Source organism: Phalacrocorax aristotelis, chromosome Z (assembly GCF_949628215.1).
Source record: "Phalacrocorax aristotelis chromosome Z, bGulAri2.1, whole genome shotgun sequence".
In the NCBI taxonomy this organism is placed as follows: Eukaryota; Metazoa; Chordata; class Aves; order Suliformes; family Phalacrocoracidae; genus Phalacrocorax; species Phalacrocorax aristotelis.
The window spans coordinates 59,978,830-60,003,348 of record NC_134311.1 but is presented as its reverse complement, the minus strand read 5'-3'; the positions used below and the strand labels follow the sequence as shown (position 1 = coordinate 60,003,348).

The following is a 24,519-nucleotide window of genomic DNA, read 5'->3' as shown; positions in this document are numbered from 1 at the left end:
GTAGCAAACAGTGGAGAACAGGTGCTGAAGAGCTTCTAGTCTCTGTATCCCAAACTAGTGTCCTAGAGGTAGAGCAAGTAAACACGGTGCTGAAAGCTGGAGCTGAGTGTGAGGTGTCCTGACATGAGCGTGTGTGTCAGTGTGGGAGAGGCTTTGTGCAGCATTACTAGTATTGACCCATTAGGAAGGTCAGTTGTAAATTTCTCTGAATTTCAGTAAAATGTTTCATAGAGTCTGCAAAATGCTTGAGGTGAAGTTTAATATGAGAACAGTAATGTGTTTAAGACAGGTGATGATAGTGTACCTAATAATTTCTACCTAATAGTGTGCCTTCTGCGATCAGTTTTGGGGCTGGCTGGCTGTTTTTTCCCATCCATTACAGTTATTAATTCCTGGTCGTAACACAGAAAGTAACATTGTTGGGAGACTTCATTACTATGCTAGAGTGGGAGTATCATCTCTGTGGAGATGTATGTCATGCAGGAAGATTAGGAAGTATGGAATGAAACAACTTGGATGAAATGTGACACAAAGTAAATGTGCTTTTGCTACAGATAGGGAGGTCATAAACTGTAAATGACAGGAGAAAACCTTGATATTCTAGTTAATCACAAAATAAGTATGGACTACCAGGGTGAAGTGACAAAGAGAAAAGTGAGTGCAATTTCAGAATTACTGTTATTTGGCAGTGAGTGCTTCTGTGGAAAACAGTCTGTAGCTCCTGTGGAATACTGCACCTCATCCTGGTTGACAGTATTGGAGATACTTCTAAAAGACTGAGACAGGTAGAGGTAGGCTCATTGTTCGGGTACAGTGTTTTTGTACAAGCTATAAAAGAAAGCACAGAGTACTAAATGACTGTGAACACATGCAATCTGTAAAAAAAGTTTGTATATGTTGACAGTGAGGTAGAAGTGCTGCTTTCTGGGGCGAAGAGCAGAGGCAGACCACTTGATAACCTAAAGGTGAAATCTGTTCAATGTATTGAAGAGTTTCTAGGGAATTTGTGGTGGTATGTATTAGATATGATTGGACAGGTGGTTCCTTCCAGATAGCTTTTTCTGTGGCCAAGCTATATATGGAGAACTTACCCACTTTTAGAAATGATAGGATAACTGGCACGGTACAGCTGAGATATATTGCTGATAAATATCTAAATATCAGTGCATCTGTTGGCCACTGTGATGTGATACTTCTTTATGAATTGAGCTGCTTTAGAAGCAAGTATCCTCTCTCGCTCTGACACTGACACCCACAGAGGAATAAGTAGCTGTAGCCTCTGAACGCTACAGTGGTGAGATACTGTTGACAACCTTTTGTGAAGCCAGTGGGGTGACTGCCATTGATTTCACTAGCAGTTGAAGCATCTGAAAGCAAGTAAAGGGAATATGTTTTAGGAGGAGCTCCGCAATGTGAAATAATACCCTTTGAAATGCACTTAAAGAGGGTATTAGCTCCCCACCCCCAAAAGAAACTGTACCTACCTTGAAGGGAAGTAAAAAACCAAAGTGTTCCTCTAACTGGGGAAACCACAGGAAACTTGTTTTGAATGTAAAGGGAGATTTTAGAGATCAGCTTGCAAAATGAAAGGTCAGCAGAAAAACCCAATGCATCACAATGTGAAAAGATTGGAGATTTGACGATTATTAGAGAAGCAGAAACTGTGACAGCAGTGCTGGGATGCAGCTCCAGATGATTGCTTTAGAGAAGATGCATCAGTGTGGACAGCTAACAAGTTCAGCTACACTGAGCACTGCAAATTATAATTTAGTTGTTCGGGCTGGAGGGGTTTGTTGGTGTTGAACGCAAGGGGAACCACCAAAAAGTCATTTATATCCTGTTTGCTATTTGAGGGACATTAAATGTGCTGTTTGTTTTTGAAGCTAAATATTATACGCAGTTCAGTAGCATGTCTATGTGTTGGTTTTTTCCCCCCTCCTCATTAGTGGACTGTCAGTAATATCTGTGAACTTTGTTTTTCTAAAGCACTATGTTTGATTGGTTTTTGCACAAAAATTAGATCTATATCTTAGATGGGAATTTTTCTAAGTTTGGTAGCCTTCTAGATGGGAGCAAGAGTAGATTAAGTTGGATTTTAATTCAAAGCTGAAATACACCTGCAGATCTGGGAAACTTGATTCGGTAATGTTAGTTTCTATTTACAAAATCCTGTCTGTTAGGTTGTAGAGGTTTACAGAGATCGTAAAAAGTGGTTGTAACATGCTTGTCATTTGAAGGACTTGGGTATTGCTGTGATAATTTAGAAAATAAAACAAAATGAATTGTTGGCTAGGGATAATTCACAAAAATGAATATTAAAATATATCTTTCTTTAAAATTATATGGGTTTTTTAATATTTAAGAACATGCGTTAGAAATATACCAGGTACTGTTTAGGTTTAGTGACCCATTTGACAGTGTGATAACACTATAACTAAGGTAACAGACAAGACAATAAGGAAGGCTGGCAAACCCAAAATAAATCTATATGATTAAGTAAAACAAAACTAAAGCGTAACTGTGGTAAATATAAAGAAAATAAAAGGCTGCTTGTTTGTGGCTAAATGAACCTTTGAAACAAAATTAAATCAAACATGTTTAGTCCTGTGGAGAATGAAACATCTGTCGCTAGTAAGTGCTGGTTTTTCTGTGGGGGATTAGCAGCAGGACTGTCTGCGTAGCTCAGGGAGGACCATGACAAGCACTGATCGCCTGAATAGGAACATTGCCACAGTTGACATTACTGGAGACACCAAGCCTGGAATTCTCTTTTTCTTGGCATTTTTGACTTGAAGTTTGGTATAGGCATTGTTCAATGAGTAGAGGATTATTTTTCACCTTCCTAAGCACTGTGAGAGCAGGAAAGCCCTTCCACCAGAACTGGAGCCTTTAGCAAAGGAGACAATTTCCTGGACCACAGTAATTCTGGTAAATCCTGCTTCTGGATTTGCAGCCACATGTTTCTCCTAAATGTGATTTTTTTTTTTATATCTAACTTGGGGATTGTATTATTTTTTAAAGAGAGTGATGAAAAGAGTACTACTTGCAATTTTAATTCAGTATGATGTGGCAGAGGGTGAAGATTGATCGTGTCCAGGTGTCTCAAGCTAAGATAGCATTCGGATTAGTCCCTGATGAATGTGACTAGGAAAATAACAGCTATTTCACAAATGCCTGTTAAAATCCTTTAAGGGATAGGTAGCTTCTGTTGCAGTGGTCATCCTCAGCAAGGCTTTGTAGCAGATGTTAAGTTGTAGTATATTTTTGCATTCATCTATGAAACATCTACTGCTGATGCACTTAGAAAAGCTAAGTGCTCAGCTGACAGGCCTCTGCCTGAGCCAATGTAACACATTTGTGCTCCTAAAGAAGTGACAAGTTCAGAGGATGTAACATAAGCTGTGAGTTTGCTTTACTGAATGTTAGGTCCATTAACATTGCTGTAGCCTGGTCCTGCTAAAAACAATTGCCTGGGTTTGAGCTGACAAGGCTACTGTTTTTTGGGGAGGAATGAGAGTGTCCTAATGGAAATGATAAACCTTTCTTCTCCATAGCCTGGTGTGTAAATTTTTAACGATTACGGCTCAGATATTTCTAAGACTTCACAAAACATTTGCATGAGAAGTGGGAGTACAGTGTCTTTTGGGGTGGGTGCACTTCAGTTATGTGGAAGGGTGGTGAAGACTCTGGTCTTTTTCCAGCCTTATTTCTGGAGTCACTTGGAGAGTGCGAAGAGGTTTGAGTCACATGTCAGCCAGTGCTTTAGCCCAGACTGTAATTTAGAGAACACCAACCCATATTTAACACTGATAACTCATGTTTCTGAAAAGTATTGGGAAGATGAAAAGGCCATGGTTTTAATATTGTCATTGATCACTGCTTCAAAATTGTGGTGGTTTGGAGAAGTTGTGCAGGTAGAAAATGTTCAGTTTGTTTAGAGGTAGGGATCTAAGTACAGCCTGGTATTGGCAATCAGTTGACACTGCTACCTACATTGAGGGTTAGTTAAAATGGTTGATTTAGCCCTGGTTATTTGCTTTTGCTGCTGCTTCCTAAACATTTTTCTGCACCAATAGCTGCCCTATGGACTCTTACAATAAAGAGGGTTTATCTGATATTTCTGCAGCTGTTTATGCTTGTTTTCTTCTGTTGTTAAATGTTCATCAGATGACTAGGAAGAGAGGGAATGGAGAGCTGATGTTCTTTGCTTGTATTGATTAGGGTGAGAATATTGTACGGTGTGTTTAAGGTAATTGTAAAGTATTGGCTTGACATACTTTCATGTTGTCTAACTGCTGTATTTGCAGCAATAGTTTCCTCATGCTCTGGTAAGTAGGAGATAAGCCAGATACCACATGCTGTATGACAGAACATATTTATACAAATAATAGCTTTTTCAGATAACTTCTCCATTAGTTTTGAGCCCTGTAGCAATGGAACAACTTCCCAGGAAAAGTTTTGCCTGTGATGTGAATTCTAATCATGTGAGGAGAGGCACTAGAAATTAAAGAAAGGCCGAGTGAAGAGTTGGTATATCAGCACTATGGCTCTGCTTTCCTCTTTAGTTTTTGGGTCTGTATGAAGGTGATCTTGAATCACTTGTTCCCTTTTCAGTTTGTCATAATGCATGTTCATGTTTACATGGGCATGTTTACATTTCAGATTTTGATACCAACTCTAGAAAATGCACAAGAAATCTGGGATGTTACCTTCAACCATTCTGCAGATTGATTTGGCTCTCATGCTTTAGCATTTGCGCTTGGTCTTGCTTTATATGCTAGACGAGGTTTATGCCAGCCTAATTGGTTGCTGGCATTCCTGAATTTCACAGCTGCTGTATTCAGCTGTGTACTAGAAAAATATAATGGAATACTGTTTGCGGAGAGCAAGAGGCATTTGTAAAGATGTAAATGTGCTTTCTGGCAGTTCAGTAACATGTAAACTCTTAGTAACACAAAGAATTTTTAGGAACAAATTGTATGGGTATATTGCCAATTTATAGTATGCATTTTCTATTTAAGCTGAGAATATTTGGAAGATGGGTATAACTTTTACTTCTGCTAGTGGGGTTTTTTTCATGCAGTCCTGACTTTCTTGGCCAGGGAATGGCTGAAGTCTGGCACAGAGATGGAAGATTTATTGTGATTCTTTTGTATGGTATGCTGGCTTACTGTATTTGTGAGAGTGTTCAGTATTTTCTATTCATTCATCAAGCTGCTTTGATCTCCTTTCACTTGTTAAGGCAAAGATTAAATCTTTCTTTTAATTTTTATTCGTTCTCTGTCAAAAGTAATAGAACACAGGAGCAGGTAAGAGGACATATGATGGTTATATGACTAATACTTTGTCACAGGTTTCAGCAGTGAATAGTGCTTTTTCTGCAAAATTTTTAAAATCTAGTAACATACTAAAAATTATTACAATATTGTATAGAGTATGTTTTGCTAAGCTTACATTTTTCATACATCATTTTTTCTCTTGATTCTGGATTGGCAGCCTTAGAACAGTAGCAGAAGATTATACCAATGTAAGCTTGAGGAGTCTTCCAGTTCCCACAGTTTTTATGTCCTTGCATCCCAGCATGCTCGTTGTAGAAGTGGCCTGAGTGGCTTTGCTACAGGAAGACAGTGGCTTCTGTTGCTACTTTGCTGATGGCCCAGGTAGCTAATTGAAACAGTTCTGCAACAGGGTGTTATTGCACATAATGAAGTCCCTGGTGGATATTAAATGCAGAAAAACTAATGGAGAGGTGTATTGAGGGCCTTGCATATAAAACACTTGTACAAAAATGCTCATCCAAGGAAATAAGGTGCTAGAATGTCGTGCTCGTTGAGTCTCCTTCAGCCCAACCACCAGCAGAACTTGGGTAGGGTCCTGTTTGCTGTATGAGGGACATTAAATGTGCTGTTTGTTTTTGAAACTAAATATTTTACATAGTTCAGTGGCATGTCTATGTGTTGGGTTTTTTTCCCTCTCATTTATTCGTGGACTATCAGCAATATCTGTGAACTTTGGATGCATGCCTGCACAGTGTCATAGAATCATAGAATCATAAAGGTTGGAAAAGACCTCTAGGATCATCAAGTCCAACCATTAACCCAACAATACCGTGTCTCCTAAACCATGCCTTGACGTGCCAAGTCTACATGTCTTTTAAATACTTTCAGGGATGTCCTTTGCGTGAGGGGAAATGGAGGAGTGCCTGTGCACAGAGGGGAGGGCACGGTAGTGGTCCCTGTCCGCACATCTCCTGGCAGTGCCTCAGTGGAGGATGTAGGCCAGACTGTCCCTGCAGAGCATGCAGCTGGGGTGCCTGGGAGAATAGTGCTCAGGAAGCACAAATGGAAGTTTTTGTTCAGAAAAAACACAGGCCAGGGAAGTAAAAACTAGTGAATGCTAGAGGAAAGGAACCAAGTGAAGCAAAGGGGGAGGCTTCCCCCCCCCCCCCCCCCCCCCCCCCAAATTAAAAGCCTGCTTGACCTCCTTTATGCTTTGGGTAAGCACAAGCATGGAGTTTGTAAGTGCGTGTGAATGTATGTTGCTGGCAATGTGAACACCACAGGTGTGAAAGCAGTGCTGCCCAGGGGTCTCAGGTCTGTGCAGGTCCCCTGAGCGCTATGCTTTGCTTGAGTTTCAGTTAGTCTTTTTCTCTGCGCATTACACTACAGTGCATAGATTTGCTGTACCTTCCATGATGCTTCCCTATAGCCTCTCTTCTTGCTTAATTTTAAGTAGGTGTGGATGTTTAGGCAGCCTTTGCAATAAAAGAAATATTAACAGTATATGTTTGTTGCTTGCGCTGCTAGGTGAGATAATTTAGAATATCAGTCAAGGTTTTTCTTCCTTTCTGTCCCTCAGCAGGCCCTAAGAAGCATAAAAACATTAACTTTGGAAAAAGGTCAAATTATGACTGAAATGGCTAAAATAGAAGTTTGAAACAATCAGCAGAGGAGAGAACTGGAGTAGATTTGGGGGTTGGGAGCTTTAGGAGAGGAGAAGACAAGGTGGAAGGTGGAGGAGACCCAGACCAGAGCAGATGTATAAGGACTGCACTGTGTTTCGCCACTGAGCACGTGCCCGGCAGCAGCAACATATGCTGCAGCTGCTCCAGGACAGTCACTCATACTTTGGGAGCTGCACATGGCTCTTGGTCACCTGGGGAGTAGCTCTGGGTGGGTGAATTCAGGGTTTGCTTGTTCGTGCTATGGCTCATTAAAAGGGGGTGTTAGACGAGTAGTCACACTGGACACATGTTCTTTAGAAATCCCAACTCTTTGTACTCCTAGGGCGAAGCACAGATGTGAAATCAATGTGACACCTGGGTCTTGATCCTTTTTTGTCAGTGCATGGCTCTGTTCTTCCAATTGCTCCTTGCTAACACGTAGAAAATAGGACATTAAAAAATTGCAGTATGCTACGTATTTAAGACGAAATATCTTTATTCCTACTGAAAGTTTATTGGTTTTATTGTACTTTTTGGGGGCCTGCTGGCTTTGGGTCTTTTCACTGGAGAAGTCAAAGCAATGGCATCTTAACTCCAGCTTAGCAGTCTGTGTTAGCAGTTGTTTTTAAAATTATGATTTGTATTATTGTTGCAGGCAATTTAATTTTAGTTGAATTACCAACTGATTGGATGCCCATAAGAAATGGACATCAGAATACAATTTCAGGGGGCTTCACTCATGTGTTGGAACATGTAATGTTGTATCAGCCTAGAAGCGGGACAAACAAGCCTTTGTGGAGCACACCTCAGGAGACTTTACTACCTGTGAGAGACTCTGTTTTATTGGAGTTTTCTTCTCTCAGAAAAGAGAGTCTAAGAGGTGTGGTTTTCACATCGTGTTTTGTTTATTTACCACTCAGTTTTCTGTTCATTAAGTTTTTCGCTTGCAAGCTGACTGTCTCATTAGAGCCTCAGCTGATGAATCAGGTCTGAGCCACTTCACAGTATGTGGTCAGGAATCATCTTCTATTTATCACCTTGTTTTTTTTAACCCTTTTCTTCCTGCCTCTCACTCCATGTCACAGTGCAGGGATGAAAATAACTTCTGGAAGATTTTTCCGCCAGTTAGTAAATGATCATATGTGTTTGCTTTCTAGGCCGAATTCACCAAGCTATGGTAACATCCCTAAATGAAGATAATGAAAGCGTAACTGTTGAATGGATTGAAAATGGAGATACTAAAGGCAAAGAGGTAAACTCAATTATTTCAGAACTTTTTTCTTCTAAAAATGTGACGTCTGCATGAATATTACTTTGGAACCCGCACTGGAAACAAAGAGGAAATATAAACCTTAATTTACCTGATGATTCTCTGGTTACAGACTGTTTTGCGTGGGAGCTGTGGGGCAAATGCTGGTGTCTGTTGTATTACGTTTGAGTTCCTGAGCTCTGTGTCATAGATTTGAAATAGTTCTTTTCATCTCTTGATTTTGAACCATGTTACCAAGGCTGACCTTGTTTTCTTTCTTTTACAATCAGAAGAATGACATTTTTGAGAAGGAGAAAGACTTGCAGTTCAGACAGGAAACTAGTGGGAGAGCTAGATTGCAAATAGTTTTGTGTTTGTATTACTAAGGAGTTGAACTACTAATTTGATTGCTTATTTATTTATTTTTTGCAATATATTTTTCCAACATTGCTTTCCTTAGGAAACGGTGTCTTTCTGTGTAAAGCTTTGCTATCTCTTCTTCCTTTAAATTTTGGATCATGTTAGTCAGAAATAATTACACTTCACTGGTTTTGTGAGAACACAGGAAAAAGAAAAAAAATTGTGAGAGTTCCTGGTGATCTCATCAGCTGAGCTCATCCCTCCGAACACACAGAATCCATACAGTACTGAGGTCTTTGAAAGGTCCAGCGAGGGGAAACGGAAGTCTATAGATGCCAGAACTATTTAAGACTTTTAGGAAAACAAGTTTCAATAGATCTGAAGCCAGCTATTTTTAGGGTCATGCCCCTCCCCAGCTTATATTTTATGGCATTTTGAATGAGGAACACTTACAAGAAAAATATACCGTGATAAATTTAACATGGTTTCAACTGTACATTTATGTTTTGGGCGGCTGTAATTCATCTTTTTCTTTTGCAATGTCTGGCAAATTTCAAATTACTGAGATCTCTCTATGTTACAGAATGTCTTTCGTATTCCGCAGTAATTATCAAATTACCACAGTAACAGTGGGTACTTTTGTTTTAATTTAATCACTTCACAAAGTTATGAATATCTATTGGTCATTTTTAGTTCTTCCCTTTTCTGAAGGATGAGTTTTCAACTAATACGAAGACCAAAGCTTATGCTGTTTTTAGTGAACATAAAATAAGGTAATTCAGGTTATGGAGTTAACCAATTGTTGGGTAAACCACTAAATATATTTATTGTTCATTCTCAAATATAATAGGAGAAGTGGAGAGGGTGAATATTGTTCTAAGACTCATAAATGTGTTTTATATTCTTTTACACAGATTGACTTGGAGAGCATATTTTCACTTAATCCAGATCTTGCTCCTGATGAAGATATTGAACCGAGTCCGGAGACACCACCACCACCTACTCCATCAGCCAAAGTAAACAAAATCGTGAAGGTTGGTAATACCTATGCAACATGTTCATGTTAAACTCCTATATATGTCGTTATGCTTGAATTATTAACTTAAACTTTTATGTCTGTAGAGGTACTTGATAGCTGTGTTCCTTTCTTTTTGCTATGATGAATTGGGGTTTCTAAAAATTTTCTGAGAACAAGTTTGGCAAAGGGGGAGCTGGGGATTAAACTTATATAACTGAATGTATCTCAAGGGAAAATACAGAAAAGGTTTTGGAGGCTCTTTTGAAGTGGTACGTACAGTTCAAGCAGTCTTCACTTTAGGCTCTTCAGGGAGGGATTTGGCAGCAATCAGCTCTATTGCTGATGTCATGTTATTTTCATTTGCTGCAAAGAAGCAGAGGCGGGACTGCGGTTTACGTTTTCTATAATAAGGTGGTTGAATAACAGAGATTTCTTTCTTTGTAGAGTCGACGAACTGTGGCAGCTGTTAAGAATGACACCCCTGCCAGAGATAATAGAGGTAAGTGTTATCCCTTTCCATTTCAAGGAAGTAAAAAATATGGGAACATCTTAGCCTCCTGCTCATCTAACATGCCTTAGTAGTTCTGCATTTCTAATTTGGTACATGTGCATGTGACATGTAAAAGACATGGTACATTTTTCCTGGAATTATTCCTATGTATGTTTAGGAATTCATACTGTACAAATAGTATTTATATGCAAGTTTAAGCAATATGGTGTTAGGAAAGTTAAGCTGAATGAACTGAAGGTGCAAAAATTTGAAGTTAATTAATTATGCTACACTAAATCATGTGTGGACTTTTCCAAGCTAAAGCATCCTCAACTTGCTTCAGCTTAATTGAGTTCAATTATTATTAAATTCAATATACTTTAAGTAGTGCACTTAAAATTCTTACACTTTAAATTTTTTAGCTTAGTTTTGTAATGGTCTGTGTGTAAACAGTGATTCAAAGAGTAATTAAGCCCTACGGGTTATTGCTCACTCTACAGTTAATAGCGAAAAATCAACAAAAATGCTGAAATACCAAAAAAGGACAGGTGAAAAGTATGTATTAGATGAATATAGATGTAACACATCTCTAACATGAGAAAGAATAGTTACTGCTTATTGTTTTCATTTCTCTCCTGCATTAAACTTAACTAACTTGTACTGATGATGGTGATGATTCTTCTTCCAAACGTTAATCTACTGTCATTAACTCAGGCTGGATTCCAGTCCATCTGTTTAAACTTGAAAAACAAGTGGGCTTGCATATCTTTGCAAGTGTTCAGACTCGTTGTGGTGGACAACTGGGACCACTTTCTCCCTTCAGCCATTTGCTTCTGGGGGTGTTAAACAAATAAGAACTCTCATGAAATGGGGATAATTTTTTTTAAACTGCTATGGTTTACATTTGAGACATCTTATTGATGGGCTCTCTTCACCTCCATACATGTTGTTTGTAGTAAATGGTCTGGTCGGTATGGAATAACCCTGTAACTTGTATTTTAATATGTCCTATGCGTCTTGCTATTCACAGTCGGCCTAAGTATTAGGTTGTTGGCCTTGTAATTAAGCTTTTCTCAGCACACTGTCTTGTTTAGTGTAGTCAGTTCGTGCTGTAAGATAGATCTATCATATTCGGAATAATCTGGGCATTTGTCTTGTCTGTCCCATTTGATACCTCTTTCCATAGTTGTCTTCATGTTGCACAGTGAGGTGGCCTTCGTTTGGCATGTCATCTCTAGGCTGCTAATCAAAGCTGATACTTTGACTTTTGTAATCTTCTGGCAGACTCTGTTAGGAACGTGTGCAGGAAATGGGCCAGCTGAAGCAGAGATGCTTGAAGGAACTCTTTCAAAAACAATTTAAAACATTCAGCTCCACCAAAGAGGCTTGCATGCTCCCTACTTCTGCATTCACTGGGAACAGACATCACTGCATCCTTGGCACATAGAGAATCAATGTATAAATTTTAGACATATTGATTGTATCCATATCACTTTCAGTATAGTGTCAAAAAGGTTTGTTTCTTCCACTCACAGGCTGAGCTGCACTTTCCTGCCTTCCATTGGTACCCTTCTGCTCCTCCAGAGATCGCAGGCTCAGTGGGGTGGGACCATTTTGTAACATCTAGAGAATATGAAACATCAGGGCTTCTTTTCTTGGGTTTTTTTTTGGGCATAATCACAACATTAGTAAAATTTTAGCACTTTAAGCGTCAGGACTGCATATCTCAAAGTACATGCTTAATTCGGTGCACATAATAAGTTGTACTAATTCTGTAGTAGAGTATTTAAAAATATGCTCGTGCAGCACCAGTACTTAACAATTATGTTGTGTTGCTGTGTAATACTAGGAGAAAAGGGCTGCATACCAAATGTCTTTATTAGTAGACTTTTATGTGTACGGCTCCCCCTGGCCCCAGTAAATTGATGTGTCTGGAAAGGGACCTTGTTTTATCTTGTCATAATGAAGCATTTGAGAACAGCGTAGAAACGTTACTATTCCATGTCCAGATGAGCTTTGTGCTTTTCCTTTGCAGTGGTTGGTTCTGCCCGTGCGCGACCTACTCAGCTTCCCGAGCAGTCTTCCTCTTCTCAACAGAATGGTAGTGTTTCAGATATATCTCCAGTTCAAGCTGCAAAAAAGGAATTTGGACCCCCTTGTATGTAAACCGTGTATCAAGGATTCATTCGTTCTGGGCGTTACATGTACATTCTCTTGGATTATGTTCTTGTCCATAAATGACAAATGGTCTACATGCACAGTTGCCTGTAGGCTTCCTCTAGAAGCTTTTTCAGGGAGCTGTGGCTAAACAAATGTTCACTCCTGTCACAGGTGTGCTAGCATTTGGAATTTGTTTCTCCTTTATCTTATTTTAAGCGTGGTGGTGGTGGGTTTTTTTTGTTTTCTTTTTTTTTTTTTAATTTGCCCGGGCTCTCGTTTAACTCAAACCAAGAGATCACATGTATCTGTCCAAATATTTTTTGAGGGTCATTGTCCTTATTTTTTTTGTCATGTAATTATTGTCCCATTCCCATGATTTTCTTCTAATTCATTTATTTTTATAAATTTTAGAAATTAAATTGCTGTAATTTTTCCATACCAGTACTGATTTGCTTGAAATGGTAGTTGATACAAATAAATGCATTTTAATTATTGATAAATTAATATAATTGAAATGTTAGTGTAAATACTAAATCCATGAAACACACTGTGAATATTTTAAAATTATCTGATTGTCTTTAAGCACGTAGAAAATCTAATTGCGTAAAAGAGGTTGAAAAATTGCAAGAGAAACGTGAAAAAAGAAGGTTACAGCAGCAGGAACTTAGAGAAAAAAGAGCTCAGGTTAGTATTTTTAGCTCGGATGGAAAACTTATGTCAGCAAGAGGAGTTTGCAAAGTTGTTGTGCTTTTTTCAATCTTTAATAATTTTTATGAACTGTAATAATCTTCAAATTAAATTTTTTCATCCTGTATGCAAGTTTGATAAATATTTTGGGCTTGATTGCATTGCTCTCATAACTATTACTTTAGACAGTTTTCCCTCTCTTTTTCTTCCTACAGAAATAATTGCTTATCTTGCTGTGTGTTCTTTAAACATCAAGTACTGATGATAGCTATTTCTTGGGGAAAATAAATTGTTGAAAATAATCAAATGTTTGGCTTTTAGATAGGGCTGTTATTCTACAGGAGATATTACAATATTATGACAAATTGTTCTTTATGATCTTTGATGCTTTGTAGGAGATTTACTTTTTTTTTTCTTTAAACCTGTCTGTGCATTTATAAGTTAGCTTTGCATCATGCAAGCCGTTTGGCAGCAAGTAGTTAGACTTGCGTGAAAGAAATGAAGTTGCTAATCCTGTGAGAAAAATATCTTAATATTAAATTACTTTCTGTCACAGTGGTGTAAAAGCCTTTGCAAAACTAGTAGCGTAATCTTGTTGGCAGCCCTGTGCATATGTATTAGTCTCTCTAAAGAGATACTACCAATCTGCTACTGACATGAGAAGTACTGCCACCATGTAAATAATTCAGGCAATTTACTTCATGGTTTAATGATGTTCCTAAGTTGACCTAAAATCACCTCTGCTGAATTCATGTTGTCTAATTTCCATCCTTTTACAGAAATGTAAAACATTGCTATGTCTTTATGTGTAAGGGTCAAATATTTTTTTCTTTATATAGTAAAATTCTTTGATGTGGTACTACACCTAAAATTTTCTTACTGCTTTTCTGAAGACTCCCTTTGCATCTGAGTCTTGAAGTTCTGAATCATAGAATGGTTTGGGTTTGAAGGGACCTTTAAAGATCATCTAGTCCAACCCTCCTGCAATAAGCAGGGACATCTTTGACTAGATCAGGTTGCTCAGAGCCCCGTTCAGGCTGACCTTAAATGTTTCTAGGGATGGGGCATCTACCACCTCTCTGGGCAACCTGTGCCAGTGTTTCACCACCGTCATCACTGCAAAACATGTCTTCTTTCTTTCGTCCTTATGAGGAAGCTCTGTTTGTTGTGGTGACTTGTATGTATCTGTGCTTCATGTTGCTTTGTGTATTCTGCTGTTGTTAAGTGCAGCAACGATTAGCTTGAGCACTGTCTTCTAGTGGGCAAGGCCTTTAAACAGGGTTTGAAGAATCTTAGGCAAATGCTTTTTCTGTAATAAACAATACCCCTTTCTGAATGTTAGAAGGAGACATCTCAGCAAGAATACATTTTGTACGGGCTTACTCTCAGCAGTTTTTAGTTCACTGTAGTCAGGGTGAACAACATCAAGGTCCAGTCAGCTTCTGATTACCAGGGCACAGTTTTATCTGAGGTGAGGTTTGGCTGTGTCACAGTTGCAGAGACATGAGCTGGCTCCATTTCAGCTGGTTAACCCCAATGCAGTGCTTTCTAAGAGTGCCTATGCTGTTTACACAACCAGCTGTGATCCAGAAGGAGTTTTGTATCATTTGTGGGGAGCCATGTAAAGCTTAATAAGGTCTGAGCACCAGAGCTGGCTATGCATGGCATCAGCAGCATGTCCTGAAATGGTGTAAAAACCGACAGTCATGGGGAGAAGTTATGGGAAGGGCATTTGAGCAGTTTAGCAGAGAACCAGCTCAGCTGACCAAAGGCTTAGACTTAGCAAGGCTTGGAGGGGCCCCATTCATGGCTTTTCACGTGTCCATTCACTCTGGTACTGATGGCTCCAGGTTTAGGGCCTGGATTTAGCCTGCTGTGTATCCTTGGGGTTGCTTCTGCTTTTTTGGGTGGTCTAAGAGTGTTAGGAGGGTTTCCAATGCATCCAAGTAACTGTAGGAGTTAATTCACAGCCAGTGGTAGGACTAACTTCCTTTAACCAACTCAGATCCAGCAGGCTTGTGTGTAGACCACTGGGGTGCCCGCACTGTCCTCTGTTGTGTACCTGTGTAATGGAGGGTATCCATTCGTCCGTTGGACTGCCTTATCTCAGATTAAGAAGTGTTCACTGTATATGCTGTCTGAGGGTATGCTGCTGTTTGGAGGTCTTTCTCAGTGTGAAGATTCTGGCAAAGACAGTGGTCATTTCTCTTTCTGGAGTAGACTCTTACTGAGTCCTCAGTTAAAAAGTATTTTCTATTACATGCCGACCAAAAACATGAAATAGAAGGGATATAATTGCATTGTTTTGTGATCAGTAAATTGGCTACATCAGAGTGGAAAAAGGCATTAAACTTGCCTTTGAGACATTTCTGGCATTCCGGAGAGAAAATAAGAGTTCAGTTCATGTGTATTTTTCTTACAAATAAATGTAGATATATAAATAAATATAATCAGAAGATACTGCAGTTAGTCTGTTTCAGGAAAAATAATTATATTAGAAATTCTGTTGCTTACTTCCCTAGGATGTTGATGCTACAAACCCAAATTATGAAATTATGTGTATGATAAGAGATTTCAGGGGAAGTTTGGATTATAGACCACTGACAACTGCAGATCCTGTAAGTACCCCAGCAACATGGAAGTTTTTAACCTTCTGTATTTTTGCCATGTGTTTTAAATTTTTTCAATGTATATGTCTGTCTGTAAGCATGAAAAATAAGTAGTTTAATATCTAGTAGCATTCCTTATTAGATGGATTCAGTTTTTCAGTAATTTGGTGATACTGAAATTAGTAGTTATTCAAAGTCCTAGGTTATTCTATTATCGTTAGTTATGTTACATCACTTAAATACCTATTGCCTCTAAAATAATGCCAATATATACTAAGTAGTCACTCAGCCTCTGTATTGTAAATTTTCCTGGGATGCTAGGGGATGTGCACACAAAACCATTAAGCTTCTCTGAAAAACTCTACTGAGTGTAAAGATTAATATTTGATCTTTGACGGTGATGAGGGCCTTTGATTTGCAGGTAAGTCAGAGGAGCAGAATCCTTAAATAATGGAGCTTGTCAGATCTCTATGGAAATCAGAGATTGTGTCAGTTTCTGTCAATAGCAGAGCTACCCTGTTAGAGCTGGGTTTGCTTGCAGCGTTCTGAGATGTACCTGGTAGTGTACAGGATTAGATCACTATCTGCGGGGAGTTTTGATGATGTGCAGTTCTCCCTCTTGGGTTCTTGGCTATTATGCAGGCACAAGGGGCTTTTGCATGTCCAGATGACTCACTGTCTTGGAGATTTCTCTTTGTTTAAATGGTTGGTTAATTACTTCAAGAAGTAAAATGAAGTAAAATAGCATATAACTGGAGTTGGGGTATAGTTCACTGACAGATTGTTTCCTTTGCAGATTGATGAGCACAGGATATGTGTTTGTGTACGAAAACGACCACTCAATAAAAAAGGTATGACCATTTAAGATTTTGCTGATCTTTTTCTTCTGGAAAGCTGCTTCTGATAGTAATATTTTTTTGTATTAAAGTGATCTAGAAATACTGATCAAAGGTGAAACTCTGTTATGCTAGACAACATGTGTGATGGACCCAGAAAATTCATAGACTCATCATAACCTGGATAAAGATGAGGAGAAAAGTAGTTTAACTGTCACCATTTCATGGATTGGAGCCGAGGTGCAGACTGCAAATTGTTTTTACATGATCTCCTGAGCAGAGAGCTACCCAGTGAAAACCTTCCTACACATTTTTTGTACATGTGTTTTCACAAGTTTTCACTTTCAACGGGTCTTGACATCAAGGCATCGAGGAAACAATTCAGATGCTTAAATGCTGGTATCTCATGACATGTTAGGTGACCAGGTGTGTCGGAGACATTGTCGCAGGGCTAGTGGATTACAGAGAAACTGTAGACTTGTATCCCTGGAGCTGCTGCTCAGGACTGGCCAAGATACCCTAGGGCATAGGAAATACCACTGAAAAAAACGTATTAGGTACTGGAATGACTCCCTAGTGACTTTTTTATATATGATTAGTGTTACAACTCTTTTTCTTACTGCCTACTTATCAGACTGGAGTCTGTATTCCAGAAAAAAAAGTTCAGGTTTTCAACTTGAGCTAAATTCCAATCTTCCCATGAAGTTCTTTACTTTCAGTGGGAAGTTAAGAATGCATGGGCTTCTGGATTGGAGCCTGTCTGAATCTGGCACTTAAGCTGACTTCAGTTTTGAAAGGCGTTTCTTCCTCTCTCTTTCTATGATATTTTGTTTAGCTAAAGGACTCACAGAGCATCACTCTGACTCTGAGACGACATGGGATGCATTTATTATTTTTGTACTGTCAGAACTACACATTAAGGATTATCTGGAGCATATCCAGAGCCAAATGGGAGAGTTGTGTGGGAGAGGGAAAACGTGTTGATACCAGTAGATAGTTAGGTTTTGTTTTATTTTTCTCCTCCACGTTGTTGCTGCTTCCCCTACTTTATTTTTTACTTCATTTTTACTTATACTGTTTTCTTACGCTCTCTATTTTTTGCTTTTATTGACCTGAAAGGAACGCATAATGTCAGCAGTTGGTTAATTGAAACTGTTTTGCATAACCTGTTTAATAAGGACATTCAACGTACAAGCCTGGTAGCAGTTGAATTTCTGTTTCAGCACTGGAGGTTAACTTTAATAAAATATGACTTCAAAATCTGGTACATTTTGGGGGAAGTGTCACTTTCTACCTGCTCTGAAGGTGGACAAAGTGAAATTGCAGTAAATCAAAGAGAGTTGTCCTGGAGCGTGAGTTGGGACTCAGAAGTAGGATTTGATTTTGTAAAAGCTGCATATGTTAGGTATCAGTGGTTTGGAGCTGTTAAAAAAAGCAGTTTGGAGGTGTTTGTAGGAAGAAGGGTGCCTAAGTAAAAATGAGGTTGACACTACAGCTATTTTGCATTTTTAAGACTAAGCTATGGTAAAAAGGTTAATGAACCATAGAGATAATCTAGTACCCACATGATACAACCTTCTGAAAACACACACGTCATAAGAAATGGTATTTCTGCTGTATGCCAAGTTTTAAAACTGAAGAGTATAAAAGAATGAAAGACACTAGTGTGTAACCCCCTGAAGAGAAAAATAAAACCAGTTTGTTTTTTCAGTCTCACAACACTGAATTATCACCAAAATCTTTGGGTGTTCTCAGCACCAATCACTCTGTGGGTTGACTTTACAGGAATTAAGTGTTCAGACTGACATTTTAAGATTTTGTTTCAGTTGCATAAATTTATGATTGGTAAACATAGGATGTGTGTCAGAGACACTATTCCAAATTTTCATCAGCAAGGAATACAGGTCATCATAGCAAATACCTGGGAGCAGGTAAATGTCTTATTCCAAGCAATCATTTAAGAAAAACCAAGTTTGGACTGCTTAGCCTAAAAAGCTTGTGCTGCAAAGAATTGACTTTCCTGTAACTCTTTTCACTACTGCTCCTTATTTCTTCTCTGTGATCACTGCAGAGTAATTGCATTTTATTTTATTGCAGTGCAGCTGAAAAATTGATTATGTAGTGACTTGAAAGCATATTTGTGTTGGTGTGTAGTGTCTTGCAATGGTAAACATTGCACTGTTTGATCAGTATGTTAACTGATGAAAAGATTTCTATCTGATTGTATAAAGCCACATCAAATTTTTGAACTGCACGCCTTAAGGAATTTTACATAGACATGCAAGTAGGACACATTAGTATCCTGACTGTGCACACAAAGGATCTTTATTTTTGTGCATATCATGGATCGCTGGGTTCTCTGTTTTGCTGACTTGTATTTCATACAACAATTAGCAATAAATTGTAGTGCTGTGTAGTAATTATAACCTGGGAACTGACTATTGAAATCGCATCTAGATGGCTTTTGTTCATTCCCAGTGATAGGAAGGATCATTAGCATTTTCAGCTTTTTCTGCTTACAAGGTAATTTTTAGAAAGGATTTACCTTTAGAGAAATTCAATATTAGGGATGTATACTTTAGGTTCCAGGAGGGATACACAAATGAAAATGTCTGTGTAGAATGAAAGCAAAATTTTTGAAAGCTGTCAGCACATGACTATAACGTTTAGGATTGAGGAAAAATAGACAAAATTTTAAAATTAAGCAGGTTATCGTAAGGATATTAATTTCTTTGTGTTTTTAAGTTTGACAGTCCAAGCAGTATAGGACTTCAGTGTCCAGTTTCTCCAGGAGAGAAGCTATTTATAAAAACCCAAAGGATATGGCAGTAATCTATAAAATAGCATAGAAGCCCTGAGGCAAAAGAACTCAAATCCACAGGAAGTGTTATTATAGAATGTATGCCAAGCCACAATGATAGTGCTATAATGAATGATCTTAGGTATTCTAATCAACTTTGTAGAACCTCTCCTTAGTTTCTAGCAATTGGTAGGATGGGATGACTAGACTTCCAAACTGAAATCTCTTCCTTTGCAGATGACTGTCTAGGTATGAGAAGCCCAAATCCATTGCAGTCTTGTTACTTGGAGGAGCTGTGTTATCTGAGATGTTATGAGAGTGTAAGCAATGAAAAAAATGTAAAAAATAATGATGTGTTGCTAGTTAAATATATATATATTTCACTTATTTTATAGAAACTTTAATGAAAGACCTTGATGTAATAACAATTCCTAGTAAAGATGTTGTGATGGTACATGAACCAAAACAAAAGGTGGATTTAACAAGGTACCTAGAAAACCAAACTTTTCGTTTTGATTATGCCTTTGATGACACGGCTCCTAATGAAATGGTTTACAGGTATGTGTATATGCTTCTTTTTGGTGAGTCTTTTTTCTCATGTATCTCCCATACTATGGGCTTGCCTTGGTTGTGGACTTTACTCCTGTTCTCTGTGTTACCAGATATGTGTATTGCTACGTCCATTCTCTTGCCTGTTTACTTTTTTTTTTACCTCTTGATCCTGAGTTCTTCACCTGTAATACCCTCCATTGACCTCGGTCCTGCTCTTGGTCCTCCTCCAAGCCCTGCTGGTTGCCAGGCACAGGCATGTATCACTTGCCTGCTCAGCCAGTGAATGTTTGAACAACTTTATGAGCTTTCCACTTGCCTCAGGGTTATTGTCTTATTAATTAGTGTGTGTGCAGCACCTGAGGAACCTGAGCTATGGTCCTTGGTCTTCAAGAAACTTAGAAGAAAAGGACAGCCCCAGCCCCAAAGAGCTTGCAGTTTGAATGTGAGATATTTAACAGATGGAAGCAGATCAGGAGAGGGTGGGGAAAGAGGCCAAAGAAAGCAAGAGAGGTTGTATTGCTATATTGCTGAGATACCTGAGCTGGCTTGGCTTCTGGAAGCAATCTGGCTGATGTAACACGGACCTGCGTGGAGCTAAGTTATCTGGCTCAAAATGCTGAATCTTTCTGATTTAAAGAACAACATCAACAAAGACACACATTCAGCCCCAAGGTATTTGGATCTCCATTTTCTCCTTTTCTGTTTCACTTCCCCTGCTGGCACAGAATAATGCACACAGCGCATTTAAAAGCATATTTAGAAGTAGCTGTTTACCTTGTACAAGTAGTGGAGTAGATAGAGTAGCGGGGAAGGTTAGGCACCATGACAAGTCATTATCTTGGTACACAGGCTAAATCCTGTGAAGCTTTTTGCAAGGAATATTGATATTACAAAGGAATTTGATGACGAGAATTTTCCTTCTCCTTGGAAAGTGCTTCCCATAGCCTTAAGGAGTAGTGACAGAGAAATATCTTAATTCTTGGTTTTAATCCAACAACGAGGAAGTGAAAGTTAGCATTGATTGATGGTGGATGCTAACATCCTATCAGTGGATAAGACAAAATTCGTAGTAAAAGAATTATTACGAGGCCTTGAAAATGAAAACTTTTGTCTTATGCTTGATATAATTAGGAGGAGAAGGGTGGCGAAAGGAAAATCTGTATAGTCTCTTAATTTATACTAAAAAAAGGCTTCTAAAGAGCAAAGCTGTGCCGTTGGAGATTTCTCTCTCTAATGGTTGTCTACTGGTAGCATCTTTCTTTCTTCAGTACTGAAGAGCTGTGGGAGAGCGATCTAGCTGGTGATGCATGCCTCTTGCAATAGTTCTCCTGCTTAACAATCAGTTCTTTTAATCTCCCTCCTTCCTCTTATTTGTCTTTGTGAGCAGTGTCTAAATGTGAGGGGTGTTTCTGGCATACAATGTTGTTATATTTTTGTATTCAGTTTCCTCTGGGCAATTTTTATTACGTATCTAATATATTAGTAGTGATAAGGGAAGCTATTAAAAGATAGTTGTATTCACACTGAAACAGGAAATCTCCAGTCTGTGTAGCAGCACAGGCTTTTTCCTTCTCTCTCATATGGCACTATGATGATTATTACTTGATGGGCAACCTGCCTCTAGGTCCCCTGTAAGAACAGAAATAAGAGCAAGATTGGTATCATCATCTGCTCTCACCAGAACTTTGGGGTCACAGTGGGGAAAAAATAGTGTGGCAAGTTCCTCCAGTTTTTTCCAGTATGCTAAAATTACTCACTATATTTCTATACTGAAAAACGTTCTTCATTTGAAAGAAAAAAGTGCTACTCTTAAAAATTATTATTAAATAATAATTTTAAAACGCACTACTGTGTTTTAAAACACGTGTTATAAAACACGCACTAGTTTGAATGCAGGGGTGTGCCATTTGAATTTGAAAGGAGAAGTAGGGTTTACATTTCTGAAAGATCAAGATCGAGATTGCAAATAAAGCTAGTAAAAGTGAAGTTGGACTGTTTGGCATGGTACCATTTGGAGTGGTATAATGGTTTATGAAAAGCTTGTCTAGATATGTTTGTGTTTTGCCTTACTTTAAAATAATTAAGTCCCTTTTTACAAATCAGCAAAATAATTTCAAACTCAATTAAACAGAGATAACGGAGTGTGCTTCTTACATGAATAGGTTTTATGAAATTTTGTCTTTCATGTATAAAAAGAACAAACACCAAAACATGGGAATATCCTCTTCAGGACAAAAGAAGTGTAAATTTATAGGAAGCAAAAAAGAAAGATTAGGGCTGATCAGGAATTGTCTGTTATATTTTTGATGAAAATTCAAGATTCAGTTAAACTTAATTTTTGCATAACCCTTGGTTGATCAGAGGCTTGGTCTTACCCATAGTATTTTTGTAAGCAATCTTGTCTTTGTACCCAAGCAGAATGAAAGAAGGCTGTAACACCTCAGTGTTTCTGTAAACAGTTGTCCCTGTTCTTGTCACTTAAAGGTACTTTACATGTAAACACCTGGCAAAAGTTTAGAAAAAGGGACTTTTGCAGTGAGATTCTTACCTCCATTGGTAACCTTGCATTAGATTACCCTTTGCTTTTGGAGTTTTTCATGAAAAAATGGTGATAAGCAGCTGAAGTAGGAGTGATAACCTTTAAGTTTTTCAAGTAAAAATCAGTTCTCTAAAACAGAAAATTACATTGTGGGTCATATTTGTTGACACACCAAATAGTACTTCAGGGATGACTCGATTTTTCCATTCTGAAGAGCTTGGGTATATGCTTCCTTGAACCTTTTCTCAGTGTTTGTACGTTCTCAAAATGTTAAGATGTGCAGTGTTTCCTAAATTTAATCTTAGAAGCTGATTTGGGGAGAAAAGACCCAAAACCAAAACTAGCAGAATTTTAGTATTGGCAAAAACTCACTCTTTATCTGCTCCACTGTACTATTTCTGTGTCTTCTAATGGTGTCCACTTTAGGGAGTCCAAGCTCCATGTAGTAAGCTGTGCTGCAGTGCATGATTAAAACAAGGAAATTTTTTTCCTTAGGGTTTAAAGAAGTATAATATTGTTGTAAAATAAATGGGGGAGACCTTATAGCTTTTATTTGATTGTTTGGGATACTGTAGTGCCTTACAGCTGGTAGTCTGTTTAGTTCAGGAACTAATACGGAGATGTCCTTTGGCCTCTCAAAGCACAGGAGCAGCTTTGTCACTTCTGGCCTGAAAATGTATAGCATTCTTGTGGTAGTGGCATCTTAAAGTAATTAAGTTTCTTAAGTTGTGTTGGTTTTTGCATTTAAGGTTTACAGCTCGACCATTAGTGGAGACCATATTTGAAAGGGGAATGGCCACTTGTTTTGCATATGGGCAAACAGGCAGTGGAAAAACCCATGTAAGTAGTTCTTCTACATGTCAGCAATACACTTCTTTTTATATATTATATACTTGATAAATTCTAATAAGTAACAACTTTGCAAGTTACAGTTCTGTGATCTCAATATTCTTTTGTCTTTTTGTCTCTTTTTTTTTTTTTTTAATTTAGACTATGGGGGGTGACTTTTCAGGAAAGAACCAAGATTGTTCTAAAGGAATATATGCACTTGCAGGTGAGACTTTGTTGGTCTGTTTGCTTTTGCAAATGAGTTGAGATCAATAAACTTCCTACTCCCTGTCGTACAAACATAAGGGTCTATGTATTTTACATTACAGTAGAGCTAGGATAAAATCAAAAGTAGGTCCTAGCTGTGTAGTCTTTACATGGTGAAGTAAATGTATATATAGATTACCTAAAAAAAAAAGGTAATAAATATAATGGACAATTAATTAAGTTTGTAATTTGGGGGTCTTCTGCATCTTCAGATGTGATGTGGCAGTTTAAACCGCAGTGTTTTAGATCTGGTTGGCTGACCCTACATGTTATACTTGCAGAACATGAGAGGTGCTGTGAAATAGACTGTTACACATTAATGAGTCTTCACTAAATGAAAATATATAATGAGATTTCTTTTTATTCGGGAAATGTATTCACAGCTCGAGATGTCTTTTTAATGCTAAAGAAGCCAAACTATAAGAAGTTAGAACTTCAAGTATATGCAACATTTTTTGAGATCTACAGTGGCAAGGTAAGTACCTGACCTTTCTCTGCGGAAGGAGGAGTTTCTCTTTCACGCACAAGATTCTGAGCTTGTCACATGAAATTTTTCTTTCCTTTGTGTACTGAAAGCTTTCTTTCAAATAATTCTCCTCAATTCCCTTCCAGTCATGTTTTCTGGGGAATGCTTTGCATATTTTGATACAGGATTTGAAGCAAAATTGCCTTTAAAAGCTTCTCTTTAACTGTTCTGTTTTCCTCCCCTCCCTAAGGTTTTTGACTTGTTGAACAGGAAGACAAAATTAAGAGTGTTAGAAGATGGTAAACAGCAAGTCCAGGTGGTGGGATTACAGGAACGGGAAGTCAAATGTGTTGAAGATGTTCTTAAGCTTATTGAAATAGGCAACAGCTGCAGGTATCTCCCCTAGCTTCCACCAGTTTTTCATTGTACATTAAAAAATCAGAACACGATTTTTTGGTGGTCTTTTCATAGTGGTGGCTTTATAATATGCAGTGGGTTTTTTTGATGATGTTGACTGCAAGTAAGGAATCTGCCTCCTTTTTGGCTAAAGACAGATATTTAGAGTTTCTCTGTCTCCTAGAGAGAACTAAGAACTGTTTTTTCTACAGGATGTGAAGCATATGCATTATGTAGCCATTTTACTGACTTAAATTCACATAATTTATAATCTGGAATACTGCCAGATTCTTTACCTCTGAAAGGCCTTGATCTGTAG

At 38.2% G+C, this 24,519-nt stretch overlaps 1 protein-coding gene across 4 annotated transcripts in view; it reads left to right on the top strand.

Annotated features, from left to right (window-relative positions):
- KIF2A (kinesin family member 2A) overlaps nucleotides 1–24,519 on the top strand; it is a 55,943-nt gene that overhangs the window by 13,443 nt on the left and 17,981 nt on the right. For 2 of the 4 annotated variants that reach the window (XM_075079489.1, XM_075079487.1), the window contains exons 2-13: nucleotides 8,101–8,195; nucleotides 9,467–9,586; nucleotides 10,015–10,069; nucleotides 12,096–12,218; nucleotides 12,804–12,904; nucleotides 15,430–15,525; nucleotides 16,313–16,367; nucleotides 19,548–19,710; nucleotides 22,993–23,083; nucleotides 23,234–23,297; nucleotides 23,722–23,813; nucleotides 24,055–24,197. In XM_075079489.1, the coding sequence (XP_074935590.1) occupies nucleotides 8,101–8,195; nucleotides 9,467–9,586; nucleotides 10,015–10,069; nucleotides 12,096–12,218; nucleotides 12,804–12,904; nucleotides 15,430–15,525; nucleotides 16,313–16,367; nucleotides 19,548–19,710; nucleotides 22,993–23,083; nucleotides 23,234–23,297; nucleotides 23,722–23,813; nucleotides 24,055–24,197 (1,198 nt within the window). The remainder of the gene's footprint in view (nucleotides 1–8,100; nucleotides 8,196–9,466; nucleotides 9,587–10,014; nucleotides 10,070–12,095; nucleotides 12,219–12,803; nucleotides 12,905–15,429; nucleotides 15,526–16,312; nucleotides 16,368–19,547; nucleotides 19,711–22,992; nucleotides 23,084–23,233; nucleotides 23,298–23,721; nucleotides 23,814–24,054; nucleotides 24,198–24,519) is intronic. The other 2 variants (XM_075079490.1, XM_075079488.1) reach the window with 1 other exon arrangement.